Consider the following 19,010-nt stretch of genomic DNA (forward strand, 5'->3'; position numbering starts at 1 on the left):
AACTAACATAATATTAAATATTAACAAAATAACAATTCAGAATTAATTAAATTGTAATTTTTCCTAAGGCAGAAAACAAAATATGGAATTTCTCATTTAAAACAATTAAAATAATTATCAAAAAGCATTTTTAGAAATCTAAAGTTTATATACTTAATACTTTTAAAATAATCCAGCTTCATATTCAGATATATGTTATGAAGCTGGAAACATTTAAATATATATAATTTAGTTTTTAAAAAGGATTAGTGTTTTATTAATTATTTCATAATACTGTAATTTACTTATTTTATATGTACTGTACATAAATAATGCTGGTAAGCAGAGGTAACTGCACCGACATACAACAAAATACATTTTTGCAATTTTAAAAAGTTAAACTTATTATTAAACTGTTTATTATACCAATAGAATGTAAAAGTTAGAATAATAAAAAGGTACAAATAAAAATACAGTAGAATCTTGTTTTAACAGATTGCAGAACAATGGATTTTATGGAATAACAGATTTTGGCTCCAGGTCCCACCAAATCAATATAATTTTACCTCTTGAGTAGATCCATAACTCAGAATAACAGATTTTTTCTAGCTCCATCTTCAGTAAACATCGTATTTTTTTCAATCTTTAATTGGATACAGAATTCAAAAAATACATTGCACACTGTGCAAACTGAGTGCATAATTGTCATGGTTCTCACTGCTAACATTGCAGCTACACATTAGTGCCCTCCTATAGCATGTTGATTATTGGAGGGACACTACTTCAGGCTTAACACTTCCAGATATGTAAGTGTGTGCAACAAAGGTTTGCCACACCTTTGTTGCAGACACATGTTTGGGAATGTGAAACCTTGAAATCATGCTTGTGTAACAGTAACATTTTGTACTGACGATGCCATCAAAAGAAGCCCAGAAATGTCACATCATAACAGCATCATCAAAGCAAACAAGATGGACACAGTTGCGTAGCGTGGGTGTCAGCTGCCCAGGGCGGAGGAAAAATTTGCCGCCCCCTTATTTAGGTATCTCAATTTAAAAGACTAAAATTCAGTTTTGTCACAGAATAAGTAATGAAAAATTCCGTGCTCATTTCAATCGGTCATAGGTGCGACAAAAATATGAAACGAAATGGTTCAAATTTTTACAAGGTATTATTATTTATTGTGAAATTTTGCTGCCCCCTAAAAGTGCTGCCCAGGGTGGGCTGCCCTGCTGCCCCCACTACGCTATGCCACTGGATGGACAAGTTTTTTAACATATTGTGAAATGCTAATGATCATACGTACTTTGTCGCTTTTTGGCTCATAACGTATACAGTTTCTGTCAGCTTTGTTACAACATAATGTACTATCTTGTAATATACATGTTCATATAAAATAAAGGATAGAGATCTTGAGAGACTGAATAATTTCAAGTACAGGTGTTTTTTTATGTAGGGAGTTTAAAAAAAAAACATTTTTTCAAATATTAGATATTTTCCTGGGAGTGCGAGAAATCTGTTGTTCACAATATAACAAATTTTTGGAACAATGGATGATTTTCAGTGTCTCGAGCAATCTGTTAAAATGAGAGTCTACTGTACAAGTATAAAGTACAGCTATCACTTGCTTAATTAATGCAGTTTTGTTTAATGTGAGATTTGGTTAACATGCAAAATTAATTGCAGCAATCCCTTTATATATGTGGCAGAAGTTTTAATTAACAGGGCTTTACCAGCTGTCTTTACTTAACACAGATACCATATTTGATTAAAATGATTTTAATATATGTGGTAGCATCAAGGGTTTAATTATTCAAGTTAATTAAGGGATACCTGTAGATAAAATTATATCAAATCCAAAGACAAATAATTTTATACTAATTTTTTATACAATCTACAAAAATCTGCATATATGCCTTCACCAGCTAAATTATTTACTTTAGCAAACATTTTCAGTTATTCTAGCAGCCATTGTCAGCATACATATAAAACTAATTTCATATACATCCTGACAATGGGTGCTAAAACAGTAGAAAACATTTGAGATAATAAGCTCTCATCAGCAAAATTATTTACCTAGAGACTCTTTTGTACAATTGAAAACCAGCTTACAATACATAATTTTACATCATTTAGATGGTATTCAATATAAAAAATTAAGATATTCTCTAGTAACAATATAGAATTTTTTCAGACATATAACTATTATAATAATTCATTCATTATGTTAGTGAATCATTTACAATATTCTCAAAAGATGACTGAGCAATTATAAATCTTAATTATTTGTATTATGTAGAATTATTTATTAAATAAGTAAGAATTTTTGAATTTATTAATGATACATGTATTTGTATTATTATTATTGAAAACATAACTTTAGCAAAAAATGTAATGTTTCTAATTGCATCATTATTAAATTAATATGAAAGCAGTAATATTTATGGTAAACATATCAATAAAGAAATTCTTTTAATGCAATTATTGGTATAATGGGTGTAATGGTATAATAAAGCCACTTCAGTCAGAAATCACCAACATGGAGTTTGATTTACAAAAAAATCTACACAGTTTTATAGAGTTGACTACAAAGCAAGCTTTTACTGTACATGTAGGAACAATACTCCATATTTCATACTTAGTTCTATAAAATAACACTATATTAATATTATACAAAAAAAACTTTTGAAAGATTTGCATGTTCAATAATCATTTTTCATCTTATTTATTATTTTACTTGATATAAGCATTTTAAAAAATTATTTAATTTTACTTTTTTACTTTATTATCTTTTAGAAAAAAATAATTAATATTTATTTATTTAATAAAATAATAATATTCCACTTTCAAAACTGGAAAAATTAAAATCAACACAGTATTCTAAATTATTCAAAATCAACAGTATAAACTTCTTATATTTTAAATAGTACTTTCACTCAAACTTATAGTTAGAAAGAAACAAATAAACTTGCTGACAAATCAAATTTATAGAACTAAAACTGAGTTAAACATACAAATAACTAGATACAAAATCCAAACAATATCAAATCTTTCATGTCCAGCAAATAATTAAAAAATATACAAATGTTTTCAGTTACTTTTTGGTAGTAGTCATCAGGTTATAATCCAAACTCACAAAAGAATTTGGATGTGTAACCATTAAAGGTCTGATATTATCAATATTTAAAACTAAAGTCCCAGTATGATAAATGGTAACAAACAATAAATTCTTACTTGTATGTCATGAGAGATTGATTAAAATNAAACATATCAATAAAGAAATTCTTTTAATGCAATTATTGGTATAATGGGTGTAATGGTATAATAAAGCCACTTCAGTCAGAAATCACCAACATGGAGTTTGATTTACAAAAAAATCTACACAGTTTTATAGAGTTGACTACAAAGCAAGCTTTTACTGTACTGTACAATACTCCATATTTCATACTTAGTTCTATAAAATAACACTATATTAATATTATACAAAAAAAACTTTTGAAAGATTTGCATGTTCAATAATCATTTTTCATCTTATTTATTATTTTACTTGATATAAGCATTTTAAAAAATTATTTAATTTTACTTTTTTACTTTATTATCTTTTAGAAAAAAATAATTAATATTTATTTATTTAATAAAATAATAATATTCCACTTTCAAAACTGGAAAAATTAAAATCAACACAGTATTCTAAATTATTCAAAATCAACAGTATAAACTTCTTATATTTTAAATAGTACTTTCACTCAAACTTATAGTTAGAAAGAAACAAATAAACTTGCTGACAAATCAAATTTATAGAACTAAAACTGAGTTAAACATACAAATAACTAGATACAAAATCCAAACAATATCAAATCTTTCATGTCCAGCAAATAATTAAAAAATATACAAATGTTTTCAGTTACTTTTTGGTAGTAGTCATCAGGTTATAATCCAAACTCACAAAAGAATTTGGATGTGTAACCATTAAAGGTCTGATATTATCAATATTTAAAACTAAAGTCCCAGTATGATAAATGGTAACAAACAATAAATTCTTACTTGTATGTCATGAGAGATTGATTAAAATATATTTTAAAATATATATATAATTTTAAAAAACCTTTAAAAAAAAAAACAGAAGTATTTTAAAAAAATAATAAAATTACTCTGATTTTATCAACAGTCCTTTTTATTGATATCGGAGAGATGTACAGTACTTACACCAGATGAATTTCAAACTATATTATCTAACAGTTCCTCTTCAGTGGTAAAAACACAAAGTAAATAACATAGTAACAATAAATTAATTTGATTATATAAATTTCTAATTAATTAATTGTGAAATTTCATTAAATATTTAACACATAAAAGCATATCCTATTTAGTAATCAGTAATTTACCAAAATTTTTCTTAATTTACCGAATTAACATGTGCAATCAATTTTAGTAATGAGTCAGAAATCTTAATGAAATCAATTAGAAAGAGTCCTAAATAATGATATCTAATTGTCTTAAATCACTGCAATCTATCTAACAACTATTAAAAACTTTTCTAAAGTTTATATACAAATTTATATATTCTATTTTAATGATAAATGAACTGTCATAAACATCACATTTTAACAAGAGATTTGAAAAATCCTTTGTATAAAATTAATTTCACATAATAAATAGAATAAAATATGACTTAGAATTATGTTAATCACAGAGAGAAATTACAACAGAGCAGGAAAAAATTTGCACAATCTGTGAAATCAGCAGTTGAAGTGCCAATTTCACAAATTTTTTGCAGAATTTACAAAATGGGCAATTCAAAATAAGCCTATTCCACGAAATCAGCATTTTACTATTTTCACCCATTGAATTATGACTTAAATAAATTTTTACGTATCATTCTCTAAGTACAGGTAACCCCTGTATAACACGGTACTTCTATAGCACGAATTCACTCTAATACAGTTTGAGAATAGGGAACATCCCTGTATAACACGGTGCTTTTATAGCACGGATTCACTCTAACACGGTTTGAGAAATGGGTAAACCCTCGTACAACATGAAATGTAATAAGTTTTCATATACTTAAGTACTAATAGTTCATGAAAGTAATAATTTTCATGAACTATTAGTACTTAAGTATGTAAATTTTCTTTTCTGCTTTCTGTTGATACACATAATCCTTCTCAAAATTTGTTTCATGTTGCCAGATCTCGACACTTCTGATTTTGTGTTGCCAGATGTTTTTCCTTATTCCATACTTGCTTTATTCTTCATAAGTGCTTAACACCATATAAGGAAATTTATAAAGATCTTTTAACTAAAAGCAAGCAATTTAAAATAGCATATTTTTTGCAAAAGGTAGAGCATGGATTTGAAAATAATGCCGAAAAATGCTCAGAGGATAAGGCTATCTTGCCAAAAAGAAAATGCCCTTGGTTAATAGTGCTTAGTGATGGCAAAGAAAACATTGTTTAATTTATATTAATATGTATTGCTTAAGAAAATTTTAATAAAGATATTTATCTTAATTATAAAAATATAATAGCATGTTTTTTAATTTTTGGAACCTAACCCCCCTTTTTGTACTAGTTCTTTGTTTTGTATAACACGGATTCGCATAACACGGCAATTTTTTGGAACATAACTCCCATGTTATATGGGGGTTACCTGTATTATCTTCTTCCTTGATGTTTACTTAATGATATTTTACATCTTCTAATCTACATGGTAAAAATCTACCGACTCCAACTCCAACTCCGACTTTTCCTTACCATCCGACTCCGACTCCGGCTAAAACACCAAAACTCCACGACTCCGACTCCACAGCCCTGGTTTATTTTTATATAAAATTGTTTTATACATTCTAGGATTAAAAAATTTAATCAAAAAAATAAAAATAGTAATGTCATATTTAGTTCTAGTTTTGTCTGCAAGATGACGGAAAGTTACATAAAAATCTACCAACTCCAACTCCGACTTTTCCTTACCATCCAACTCCGACTCCGGCTAAAACACCAAAACTCCACGACTCCGACTCCACAGACCTGCCAGGGCTGTGGAGTCGCGTAAAAATCTACCGACTCCAACTCCAACTCCGACTTTTCCTTACCATCCGACTCCGACTCCGGCTAAAACACCAAAACTCCACGACTCCGACTCCACAGCCCTGGTTTATTTTTATATAAAATTGTTTTATACATTCTAGGATTAAAAAATTTAATCAAAAAAATAAAAATAGTAATGTCATATTTAGTTCTAGTTTTGTCTGCAAGATGACGGAAAGTAGAATTAAATATAAACAGTTTTTAATTAATGATTATTTTATCACTTTTTAATTTTACATTAATAATTATTGTGTTAAATTGATTATTAGGTAATCTGATAAAAAAGTATTAATCAAATAATGTATGTTTTCAGCTTAAGATTGGCACTGGGACGTTTGTTAAACATTCATTTTACATAAGTTAGGCATTACGTAGAATTGTAATTTAATTGTTAAAATTTCATTATAATTTGAACACAAACCATGTAAATTATTGTTTATGAGAGAATAAAATGAACCATCAGAGATGGCCGACTGAAATAAATTTTGTATTATTTATATTATAATAAAGACAGATCATTATTTTCAAATGTATTCAAATATTTCCTCAAAATATGAAAATTACAAACATCTCAAATCTTAATAGTTCAATTTTTTAAAATTCATATATACCTTTTGTCTTCTATCTGATTTTTGTTCAAGCAACAAAACTGATTTTATTAGATCTTCCATTTTAATACTTTTCAAACTAAAAAAAAATATAAAAAATTCTTTATACTGTATATATTAAACATAATAATAAATAAACATAGTTTGAAATATAAAATAATTAAAATCTGACTTAATTATAAACTGTATTACTGTAAAAAGTCCTTTAACACTATTTTGTCTTTATTAACTATGATCAAATAATTATGATTTTTTATTATTATATAAATAAACTTAAGTTAAACATAATTTTAATGAAAATATTAAATCTGAAAACATATTTTTTGTTATATTAATTTGTGTTAAGTACATCTCCACAATGGCACTTAGCCAGCTAACACAACACTAAATTTAAATACATCTGAGAGCAAAGGTTTGCTTGGGATCCGGATGGTGCAACTGGCAAGTGCACCATCCGGCAAGCAGAGGTCACAGGTTCAAGCCCCACCCCAGTCCAGTTCTTTTCTTCCAGATGATTCTATAATTTTAATAATTATTAGTTTAGATAAGAGATGGCACCTAACGTCTATCTCTAGTAACAAATTCTTAGCATTCAATCATTAAATAGCAGATTTATAGCCTGATTATTTAAGACAATTGTTTGTTATATATCTATATATATCAGGCTTTGGAATGTTTAATATACTTATAAAAAAATCATAGTTAATTTTTTACTTTTTCTGTCTTATGGACAGTAAGTCTTTTTTTCATACTCAATGTGGTTTGGAAAAACCTACAATGAGGACAGCTTGATAATCAGGGATGGTGTCCGACATATCTGGGATGGACCACCCATGAAAAATCCCTGGGATTTTTCAACTCTCTGAATTCAATACCAGCTCTCCTGAAACAGTAGACTGAAGGCTTAACTGCCTCAGACATCTGACATTAACTTTTCTCAGCTGCTATAACAACAGTTAGAAAAATCATTCTATAGTTGTTTGAATTTAAAACTTAAAAGCATAATATCAAATAACTATGATTCATAATTGGTTAAAGTTTATTTTGTTTCTGTTATTTAAGTATCGTAAAAAAGTCAAAACATTTTATATCTAACAATATTTTTGACTTTCTCATGAAAAGACATATCAAGTATGAATATCTCTGCTTTATTTTGAATAAATTACTTAATAACCTATACCTATAAAATATATATTACCTATAAAAAATCTGATTCTTTAGCATTATCTACATTCATTTTATACAGTTAGGTTATGAGAATAATAATTAAGATATTTTATAAATCAATCAAAAATGAAAATTATACTCACTTTATTTTATAATCCTGTAATGTCTTCAAAAATCCAGCTTCTGAAGGAAGAAGAAACAATACTGCCTGTCCGTGAGTACCAATTCGTGCCGTTCGTCCAACGCGATGGACATACTCTTCTGGTTTACAGGGAGCACTAAACTGAATTATCCAATCTACTTTTGGAAGATCGAGACCTCTGGATGCAACATCCTAAAATGAACAATAATTTATTTATAAATATTTATCAAGATATGTATTATTAATAAAACCATTATTTTCAAAAGTATTTAATTATAACTTTATTTTCTTAAGAATTTTTATAATTACCAATCATAATTAATTTAAATCCTGTATATACTTTAGTTTAATTTATTATTTTTATCTTCTTATAACTAAATATTTTGTACACTAAATATTTCACATTTTCATATAGCTTTCCTTCTTAAAATATGTATCCGAATAATTAAAAACTCACTGTACATAAAAGAATTCCAGCTCTTGTTTCTCTAAATTCCTTGAATATTTGTGTTCTCTCCTGAAAGAACATAGCATATTTAATAAATTTTTGTAAAAGCTATTACAATGATTATTTCAAATAATAAAAATAAGATAAAAGAATTTAAAGAAGAATAAACAATTCTTCATAATTTTGACAATTTTAATAATAACACCTCTATAGAACAATTTTGATAGTGATGCTGATTACCATAACAGTAAGTAACATTTGAATTAATTTACTATGTGATTGTGTACAGAATTTGAATGTTTCACGTTTTTAATAAATATTAAAATAAATGAGCTAAGAGTGAATGAGATTTATCTGTCTCAGCAGTTGAACAATGATTTATTCAAAATTTAACTAACACAAAATGCTGAGCCAATACAAATTTTAGTATTAGCAAAATTTATTTTATTAGTATAGATTGGAATGATATGGAGCTATTACTATCTGTTAATTGAATTGGATAATCAGACATTTGGCAAAAAGAATTTCTTTTAATAAAAGTGTTAATTATCTGAAATAAACAATTATTTTGTTTTATTTATTTAAAATAAAATATGGATTTTAAAATAACAAGCAGACAATTGCATTGATCCATGATAAAACTTGTAAGAAAAAACACATTATAAATAATAAATTTATTATATTCAGAATTAATAAACTATATTTAAAAACATTTAAAATATTCTATTCTAAAATCCTACCTGTTGAGTCATATTTCCATGCAATTTAAAGAAACCAGCAGAAATATCAATTTCTTTCAATAATTTTTGAAGAATATCTGAGAATAATATGAAATGATAATCCACAACATCTTGTGTTGACATAAAAATGAGTGCTTTTAATGGACCCATAGCACATTTGTCTATAATAAATGCTGATAAACACACTAGACGCAATTTAATGGGTACAATGATGAAATATTGTTCAAGACATGAAGAGACAACAAACTCGTCGGAAGACATAACACGATCGAAAGTAGTTGCAGATACATCCACGATTGCAGGAGTAACGAGACTCATTCCAGCAAGCCTTTCAACATCTTAATTAATAAAAAAATGATAAATTTCTAACACATTCAATATTAAATTGCAATTTTAAATTAACTGCTTACCTTTAGATAATGTTGCAGAGAGAAGTATTGTCTGTCTTTGAAACTGATTATGTTCAGCTAGATATGAAACAATTTTTGAAATTGATTGTTCAAAGCCCAGTTCAAACAATCTAAAATAAAATTTTATCATTTAGAAGTTACTTTTAAATGTTAGAATAATTCTGTAATGTTTTAAATATAAAAAGTTAATTGTTTCTCCTTAAAATCTATATACTCATTTATAAACAATTATATATTTCAATTTGTAATTATAAATAAACAACAATAAGAATTATCTTTCTGTAATATTATCAATGCAATCTTATTCAGTTATAGATAGATAACTGTCTTCAAACTTCTGTCATTAGTAAGGATTAGCTTCATAAATATATAGGCCTACACAGAATTTTAGCCAATTCCATTAATATTTTTAAAATACAATAATGAGATTAACAAACCAAATGTTATCTCATAAAGAGTCCTAAACTTTTTATTTTCAGATAAAATGTTTTTGAAACTAACTGTCTCAGTATCACATCTTAAAGGTGTTCTAATTTGTATATATATATTACCAACATTCTAAAGCCATTAAAAATTCATAGCCATTTGTTCTATTACATGGCTTAAATCAGTCAGAATTCAAGAACATACACTCAAAAGTTAACATTAATATAAATATGACAAAAACAAAAAGAAAAAGTAAGATAAAAAAATACAAAACTTAAAATTAAGAAAAAGTCATGTATAATAATGTAAAATACAGTATGTAAATCTAAATATATCGTATATCAGATCATAGATAATTCTCAGATTAAATACATAATGCACAGAATTCAGTATTGGTTACTAAGAGGCTGGCCAATTCTCCCTGTAGTTGAAAATTGCTTTTCTCAAACTATAGAAATAGAGAAAAAATGAGTGTTCCTGATCAAAGGTTTTCACAAAGAATTTCTGTTAATTAATCCACCAACACTTTATAATTTCTTTTTGTTGAAGATCCATACCAAGTGATTGAAAAGTTAAGGAACCTAGATGCATTGAAGTATAAATTTATTAGTTTTGGATAACAATAGTTTGTCTCTTAAACTAGAGGCTATTTATGCCCCACTCTTATGACTGCTTTATCAAACATTCCAAGGAAAGTAAAGCAAATTATTCTAGGATATATACACAGTTATCTAGTCATCATACTTCACTTTTAATGAAAGGGTCTATTTGCCATGCAAAGGAGTATATATAAGATCCTCAGTGACCAGACATTTTGCAGAACCTTGCCAAATATTTGTAAAAATGCCTATTGTACAAGCTTTCATCAGGTATATTATCACAATTTATCATTATGTAACAATGTTATGATAGTCTGGAAAGACAAAAACGTGTATAAAGATTTCATCACAGAAATTAATTAAAATAGCATATGGCTAATCCTGGAACTGGAGCAAGTCAACAACTGCACTGTACATTTCTTAGATATTAATGTTTGTTACAATAAAGAATGGATGCATTATCACAGTGATGTATAGAAAACAGACTGCAGTTTCTTCATATATAAATTAAGGGTCTGAAGACCCATTCAAATGCAAGACAGTGACCTTCCAATCACTAATTTCACACTGATACCTTTAAATGCAATTATACTTTGATGTTTTACTAGTTTTTTTTTTAAGTGAATTAAATTACATGTATATAACAAATAAAACTAAAACTACCTGTATTGTACAGTACAGTACATAATAACTAAAACTAAAACTAAAATTAAAACTCAGGAATGTGACTAAAATAACATTGGTGCACATTGTGAAATTTCATTTTTTTAGTAGTATATAATTTAGGGCTTATCATACATAAGACCTTTATATTTTATCATTTATTTAACAATAATTTGTAAAATATATAATACATTATATATTAAAACCTATTTGCCAAAACACATTTTGGCTTATGCTCTCATCAGTTGACATATTATAGGTTATAATTATACTATTTATAACATACTGAGAGGCTTTAGGAAAACATTCTGAATAGCATTCAGAATGTTTTTCTAACTAGCTGAAAAACTTTAACACTTGCATAATGCCAAAACAGAAAAAGTATTCTTTTTATTAACAATTGCAGTGCATATTCAATGATTCCACTTTGAAAACTATAACAGTTCAATTATTACCACCATTCAAAACTTCAAATTATGACATAGAAAGCTTATTATATGAAATATGTTGCATGTCATTGATGATGGATCAAATGAGTTTAGAGTGAACCTGATAAATGCAATAAAAATGATTACCAAAGCTTGAAATGAAGTTGCACAAACTACATTGCAAATTACTTGACAAAAGCAGCTTTCAATTAATAACTTGCTAATGCCTCAAATAAATCAGAATTTCCACCAGAATCTGTTGACTATATAAAAAAAAACAGAACCAATTTCTACAGAAATGAGTGATGAAAAAAAAATGGCATTCAAAGATTTTATCGATGTTGACAATGTCTGCAAACATTTATGTAAAAATATCATTGCTGAAGTAAAGAACCAAGATGTGCAAGAAACCAGTAATGAACATCAGAAAGAAGTGAATCCTGTCAAGGACAATACACTGTTCACCCTATATATAAGTCAGAATAGCTCTTGAGCATTTGAGAGCCTTTCTAGAATCATCATTACTCATAACACATGATGATTAGAAAAGAGATTGATTGCATCAAAATCACTGTTAAGCAAGAAGCAATGAATCTTTAATGACAAATTCATGTATTTGAAACTATTAATAAAAAGTCTATGTTTTATTATTTTGTATATTTACATATGTAAAAACTAATAAAATACATTCAAAGAAAAATTCTAAAAATCCAGGACATAATATATTTATATAAAAAATACATTGTAAAAATACAAAGTATTAAAGACCAATATGAATACATTATTCTTGTCTTCTCTGTCGTCCTCTTTCAACATCACGGGAACATGATCCACATAGCAGAGTCAACCTTTCTTTTTAGGCTACTATACTTCCACACCTATATTTATGTAAAACAGGTAAAAAGTTCCTTGACTAATTTTTCTTTGCAATGTAAAAAAAATTTTTATGATGGGTCCATAGTCAGGATGGAATCCAAAGGTCTTTAATACTTTGTATTTTTACAATGTATTTTTATTTAATAAAATACAATACAGTATTTTCAAGTCTAACTATATTGTTTGTATTGTGCTATTTTATGATCTAATTAAGATAAAATAGTTTCCATAAGTTGTAATTTTGTTAACTCAAAATTTTTCTCCATTCCTCCCATTTTAAGTTATAGTGCATCTACTATATATTGTTATGTTTTATGTAATAAATCTTCAACTTATTTATTATATTTAAAGTTTTAAATAATGGGTTTGTCAAACTCATTCTAGAACTTCAACTTATACTTACCATTAAAAAATTAGTTTATAAATATGATAATCATTTAAAATAATCATATATTGAGATAAAGCTTATTTATAGTTGTAACTTGATTATCTTTTAAATTTTATTTTTAAATCAATAAAATTAATATAAAAATCTGACATACCTATCTGCTTCATCAATCACCAACCATCTGACATTACTGACATTCAAATTAGATGTATGTTCAATATGGTCTAGTAATCTTCCAGGAGTTGAAATTAATACTGTAATACCTTTTCTTATTCTAAAAAGAAATTTTAAAATAACTGATCTTATACTTTGATTGAAAAAATAATTTACTTAATTATTCTGCTCAAAAATATATGCCTTATGTCTTAATTTTTCAAATAATAGAAGAATGAATCCTCAATAAATATACAGGGTGATAACAAAATCCTATATACATTTTAAAACAATATAACAGAAAACATAATCAAATAATACACTGACCTAAAAGTTTGTGGTAATAGGACGACTCAAAGAATTTACACAGGTTTCAATACACCTCTATGTCAGCACCATTAGCAGCTTGCAACACATCTAACCAACATTCAATCTTACATCCTACATTATTTAGCATCTGTAGTAACAGTTTGGATACTATCTGCAATTTTGTTTTTCAGAACAACTAAATTGTTGTAAATGTAATCTTTAACAAAACCCCACAATAAAAAATCCTAAAAAGTTATGTTCAATGATTGAAATCATGGGATAGGCCCATCTCTGCCTGTCTGTCTGGGTGTAAGGAGTCAATTANAATAACGGGTTTGTCAAACTCATTCTAGAACTTCAACTTATACTTACCATTAAAAAATTAGTTTATAAATATGATAATCATTTAAAATAATCATATATTGAGATAAAGCTTATTTATAGTTGTAACTTGATTATCTTTTAAATTTTATTTTTAAATCAATAAAATTAATATAAAAATCTGACATACCTATCTGCTTCATCAATCACCAACCACCTGACATTACTGACATTCAAATTAGATGTATGTTCAATATGGTCTAGTAATCTTCCAGGAGTTGAAATTAATACTGTAATACCTTTTCTTATTCTAAAAAGAAATTTTAAAATAACTGATCTTATACTTTGATTGAAAAAATAATTTACTTAATTATTCTGCTCAAAAATATATGCCTTATGTCTTAATTTTTCAAATAATAGAAGAATGAATCCTCAATAAATATACAGGGTGATAACAAAATCCTATATACATTTTAAAACAATATAACAGAAAACATAATCAAATAATACACTGACCTAAAAGTTTGTGGTAATAGGACGACTCAAAGAATTTACACAGGTTTCAATACACCTCTATGTCAGCACCATTAGCAGCTTGCAACACATCTAACCAACATTCAATCTCACATCCTACATTATTTAGCATCTGTCGTAATAGTTTGGATACTATCTGCAATTTTGTTTTTCAGAACAACTAAATTGTTGTAAATGTAATCTTTAACAAAACCCCACAATAAAAAATCCTAAAAAGTTATGTTCAATGATTGAAATCATGGGATAGGCCCATATCTGCCTGTCTGTCTGGGTATAAGGAGTCAATTATGACCCATTATATTTTGTTTTGGGATTATTTTCAGTTCATTTTCTTATTTATTTTGGGGCACTTTATTTTGTTAAGGATAGACTACCACACCTCACCAATGTTCCCTCTAATTTTTTTTTGTCGATGAGCGGAACACATACTTTTCTGAGCAAAAAAAATTTTTGCTGAGCAGATTCTGAGCAAAAAAGTTTTCTGTTCATATATATATAAAAAATCTTATTTTTTTCTATAAAAATTAAAATAATTAGTTATAAAGTAGAGATTAAAATTAATTTTAAAACATACTTTTATACAAAATATTATCTCTTGTCAATGATTTAATATATTTAATTGAAATATACGTAGCAATAATCATGTTGCAGACAGAGTGAGAAATAAGTAAACAAGAATTCAAATCGGTGTGCATGCTCGNTTCGACCAATCCTGTCGCGACACGAGTCGGCGATGACGTTTTACCGAATTATACGAGTTTTTTTAGCATGTTTGTACGAACACTGTCGCAACTTTTTTGCCGTGATATAGGAATTCGAATTATAGGAACCCGTGTTATAGTGGGTCGACATTATAAAGTAGAGATTAAAATTAATTTTAAAACATACTTTTATACAAAATATTATCTCTTGTCAATAATTTAATATATTTAATTGAAATATACGTAGCAATAATTATGTTGCAGACAGAGTGAGAAATAAGTAAACAACAATTCAAATCGGTGTGCATGCTCGCCTGCGCGGCACATAAATTCTCGTGCACGGCAACAATTTGAGCAGTGTGCGGCCATGCAGCTTAGAGGGAACATTGCACCTCACATGGACAAAATTCTAAATTCTCACCTTATTGTGATGATTGCTGGTGGCAACCTATTACGTTGTCAAACCCAGAAACAACATCTTGGGGAAAGACTTCCTCAGGAAGTTAAAAGAATAATTTTCTGCCCCAAATTGCCACAAAAAAAGAACAATTGTAAAATTATAAAAGATTAAATGTAAAGACGATGACACGACTTAAAGAAAGATTACTAGAATTATATGAATGTTAGCCACTTAAATATGTAAATATGGTCAAATGGGAGTAATCATGTAATGTCACCACAACTTCACTATAAGAAGAAGGTGAAGCTCAAAATTGAACAGGGTGGAGCTAAAGATCGAGCAAGGTAAAAGCAAGAAATATGTTGCATGTCATTGATGATGGATCAAATGAGTTTAGAGTGAACCTGATAAATGCAATAAAAATGATTACCAAAGCTTGAAATGAAGTTGCACAAACTACATTGCAAATTACTTGACAAAAGCAGCTTTCAATTAATAACTTGCTAATGCCTCAAATAAATCAGAATTTCCACCAGAATCTGTTGACTATATAAAAAAAAACAGAACCAATTTCTACAGAAATGAGTGATGAAAAAAAAATGGCATTCAAAGATTTTATCGATGTTGACAATGTCTGCAAACATTTATGTAAAAATATCATTGCTGAAGTAAAGAACCAAAATGTGCAAGAAACCAGTAATGAACATCAGAAAGAAGTGAATCCTGTCAAGGACAATACACTGTTCACCCTATATATAAGTCAGAATAGCTCTTGAGCATTTGAGAGCCTTTCTAGAATCATCATTACTCATAACACATGATGATTAGAAAAGAGATTGATTGCATCAAAATCACTGTTAAGCAAGAAGCAATGAATCTTTAATGACAAATTCATGTATTTGAAACTATTAATAAAAAGTCTATGTTTTATTATTTTGTATATTTACATATGTAAAAACTAATAAAATACATTCAAAGAAAAATTCTAAAAATCCAGGACATAATATATTTATATAAAAAATACATTGTAAAAATACAAAGTATTAAAGACCAATATGAATACATTATTCTTGTCTTCTCTGTCGTCCTCTTTCAACATCACGGGAACATGATCCACATAGCAGAGTCAACCTTTCTTTTTAGGCTACTATACTTCCACACCTATATTTATGTAAAACAGGTAAAAAGTTCCTTGACTAATTTTTCTTTGCAATGTAAAAAAAATTTTTATGATGGGTCCATAGTCAGGATGGAATCCAAAGGTCTTTAATACTTTGTATTTTTACAATGTATTTTTATTTAATAAAATACAATACAGTATTTTCAAGTCTAACTATATTGTTTGTATTGTGCTATTTTATGATCTAATTAAGATAAAATAGTTTCCATAAGTTGTAATTTTGTTAACTCAAAATTTTTCTCCATTCCTCCCATTTTAAGTTATAGTGCATCTACTATATATTGTTATGTTTTATGTAATAAATCTTCAACTTATTTATTATATTTAAAGTTTTAAATAATGGGTTTGTCAAACTCATTCTAGAACTTCAACTTATACTTACCATTAAAAAATTAGTTTATAAATATGATAATCATTTAAAATAATCATATATTGAGATAAAGCTTATTTATAGTTGTAACTTGATTATCTTTTAAATTTTATTTTTAAATCAATAAAATTAATATAAAAATCTGACATACCTATCTGCTTCATCAATCACCAACCATCTGACATTACTGACATTCAAATTAGATGTATGTTCAATATGGTCTAGTAATCTTCCAGGAGTTGAAATTAATACTGTAATACCTTTTCTTATTCTAAAAAGAAATTTTAAAATAACTGATCTTATACTTTGATTGAAAAAATAATTTACTTAATTATTCTGCTCAAAAATATATGCCTTATGTCTTAATTTTTCAAATAATAGAAGAATGAATCCTCAATAAATATACAGGGTGATAACAAAATCCTATATACATTTTAAAACAATATAACAGAAAACATAATCAAATAATACACTGACCTAAAAGTTTGTGGTAATAGGACGACTCAAAGAATTTACACAGGTTTCAATACACCTCTATGTCAGCACCATTAGCAGCTTGCAACACATCTAACCAACATTCAATCTTACATCCTACATTATTTAGCATCTGTAGTAACAGTTTGGATACTATCTGCAATTTTGTTTTTCAGAACAACTAAATTGTTGTAAATGTAATCTTTAACAAAACCCCACAATAAAAAATCCTAAAAAGTTATGTTCAATGATTGAAATCATGGGATAGGCCCATCTCTGCCTGTCTGTCTGGGTGTAAGGAGTCAATTATGACCCATTATATTTTGTTTTGGGATTATTTTTACTTCATTTTCTTATTTATTTTGGGGCACTTTATTTTGTTAAGGATAGACTACCACACCTCACCAATGTTCCCTCTAATTTTTTTTTGTCGATGAGCGGAACACATACTTTTCTGAGCAAAAAAAATTTTTGCTGAGCAGATTCTGAGCAAAAAAGTTTTCTGTTCATATATATATAAAAAATCTTATTTTTTTCTATAAAAATTAAAATAATTAGTTATAAAGTAGAGATTAAAATTAATTTTAAAACATACTTTTATACAAAATATTATCTCTTGTCAATGATTTAATATATTTAATTGAAATATACGTAGCAATAATCATGTTGCAGACAGAGTGAGAAATAAGTAAACAAGAATTCAAATCGGTGTGCGTGCTCGCCTGCGCGGCACATAAATTCTCATGCATGGCAACAATTTGAGCAGTGCGCAGCCGCACAGCTTAGAGGGAACATTGCACCTCACATGAACAAAATTCTAAATTCTCACCTTATTGTGATGATTGCTGGTGGCAACCTATTACGTTGTCGAACCCAGAAACAACATCTTGGGGAAAGACTTCCTCGGGAAGTTAAAATAATAATTTTCTGCCCCAAATTGCCACAAAAAAGAACAATTGTAAAATTATAAAAAATTAAATGTAAGGACGATGACACGACTTAAAGAAAGATTACTAGAATTATATGAATGTTAGCCACTTAAATATGTAAATATGGTCAAATGGGAGTAATAATGTAATGTCACCACAACTTCACTATAAGAAGAAGGTGAAGCTCAAAATTGAACAGGGTGGAGCTAAAGATCAAGCAAGGTAAAAGCAAGGCTTTCAAGTTCCATTGATAACGTAGAAGTTTCTTGGTGACAGACAAAATTAATTTGCAAAATTTCCTTGTGAATTTTAGATAGATCTCGATTTCATATTTTTGCTTGTTGGTTTTGTGGAGATAATTCTAAGATAGATATAATTTAATTTATAAGTCCCCAAGAGTTGAGAAAAGTTTCTTTTAGTATATATATTTGTGTGATAAAATATCTTTTTCTTATATTTTGAATTTTTTGTTACCTTTATTTCATTATTGTACATATTTGGGCTTACAAGGGGACCTTACGATCTCGGAAATTCAGTTCAGGGTGAGACTTTGCAGGTTAGTAGTATACCTCAAGGGTGTCCACCCAGAAGAATTGTAAAGTGCACTAGCCAGAAGATTCCAAGAAAAAAGGCTCTAAAGTTTTAAGTGCAGCTCATATACTGATCAATTTTACACTAT

The 19,010-nt window shown here is 27.6% G+C and overlaps 1 protein-coding gene across 1 annotated transcript in view; it reads right to left on the reverse strand.

Moving 5' to 3' along the window:
- Nucleotides 1-19,010, reverse strand: part of LOC111619127 (probable ATP-dependent RNA helicase DDX31) — a 57,644-nt gene that overhangs the window by 9,015 nt on the left and 29,619 nt on the right. Inside the window, exons 9-14 of the mRNA XM_023360792.1 lie at nucleotides 17,080-17,199; nucleotides 9,581-9,690; nucleotides 9,171-9,508; nucleotides 8,440-8,499; nucleotides 7,984-8,174; nucleotides 6,677-6,752 (exon numbers count right to left, since the gene is read on the reverse strand). Coding sequence (XP_023216560.1) covers nucleotides 6,677-6,752; nucleotides 7,984-8,174; nucleotides 8,440-8,499; nucleotides 9,171-9,508; nucleotides 9,581-9,690; nucleotides 17,080-17,199 — 895 coding nt within the window. The remainder of the gene's footprint in view (nucleotides 1-6,676; nucleotides 6,753-7,983; nucleotides 8,175-8,439; nucleotides 8,500-9,170; nucleotides 9,509-9,580; nucleotides 9,691-17,079; nucleotides 17,200-19,010) is intronic.

The sequence above is a fragment of the Centruroides sculpturatus genome, unplaced genomic scaffold, assembly GCF_000671375.1.
Source record: "Centruroides sculpturatus isolate CEXI.00-Female unplaced genomic scaffold, Cexi_2.0 scaffold87, whole genome shotgun sequence".
NCBI classification, from domain to species: domain Eukaryota; kingdom Metazoa; phylum Arthropoda; class Arachnida; order Scorpiones; family Buthidae; genus Centruroides; species Centruroides sculpturatus.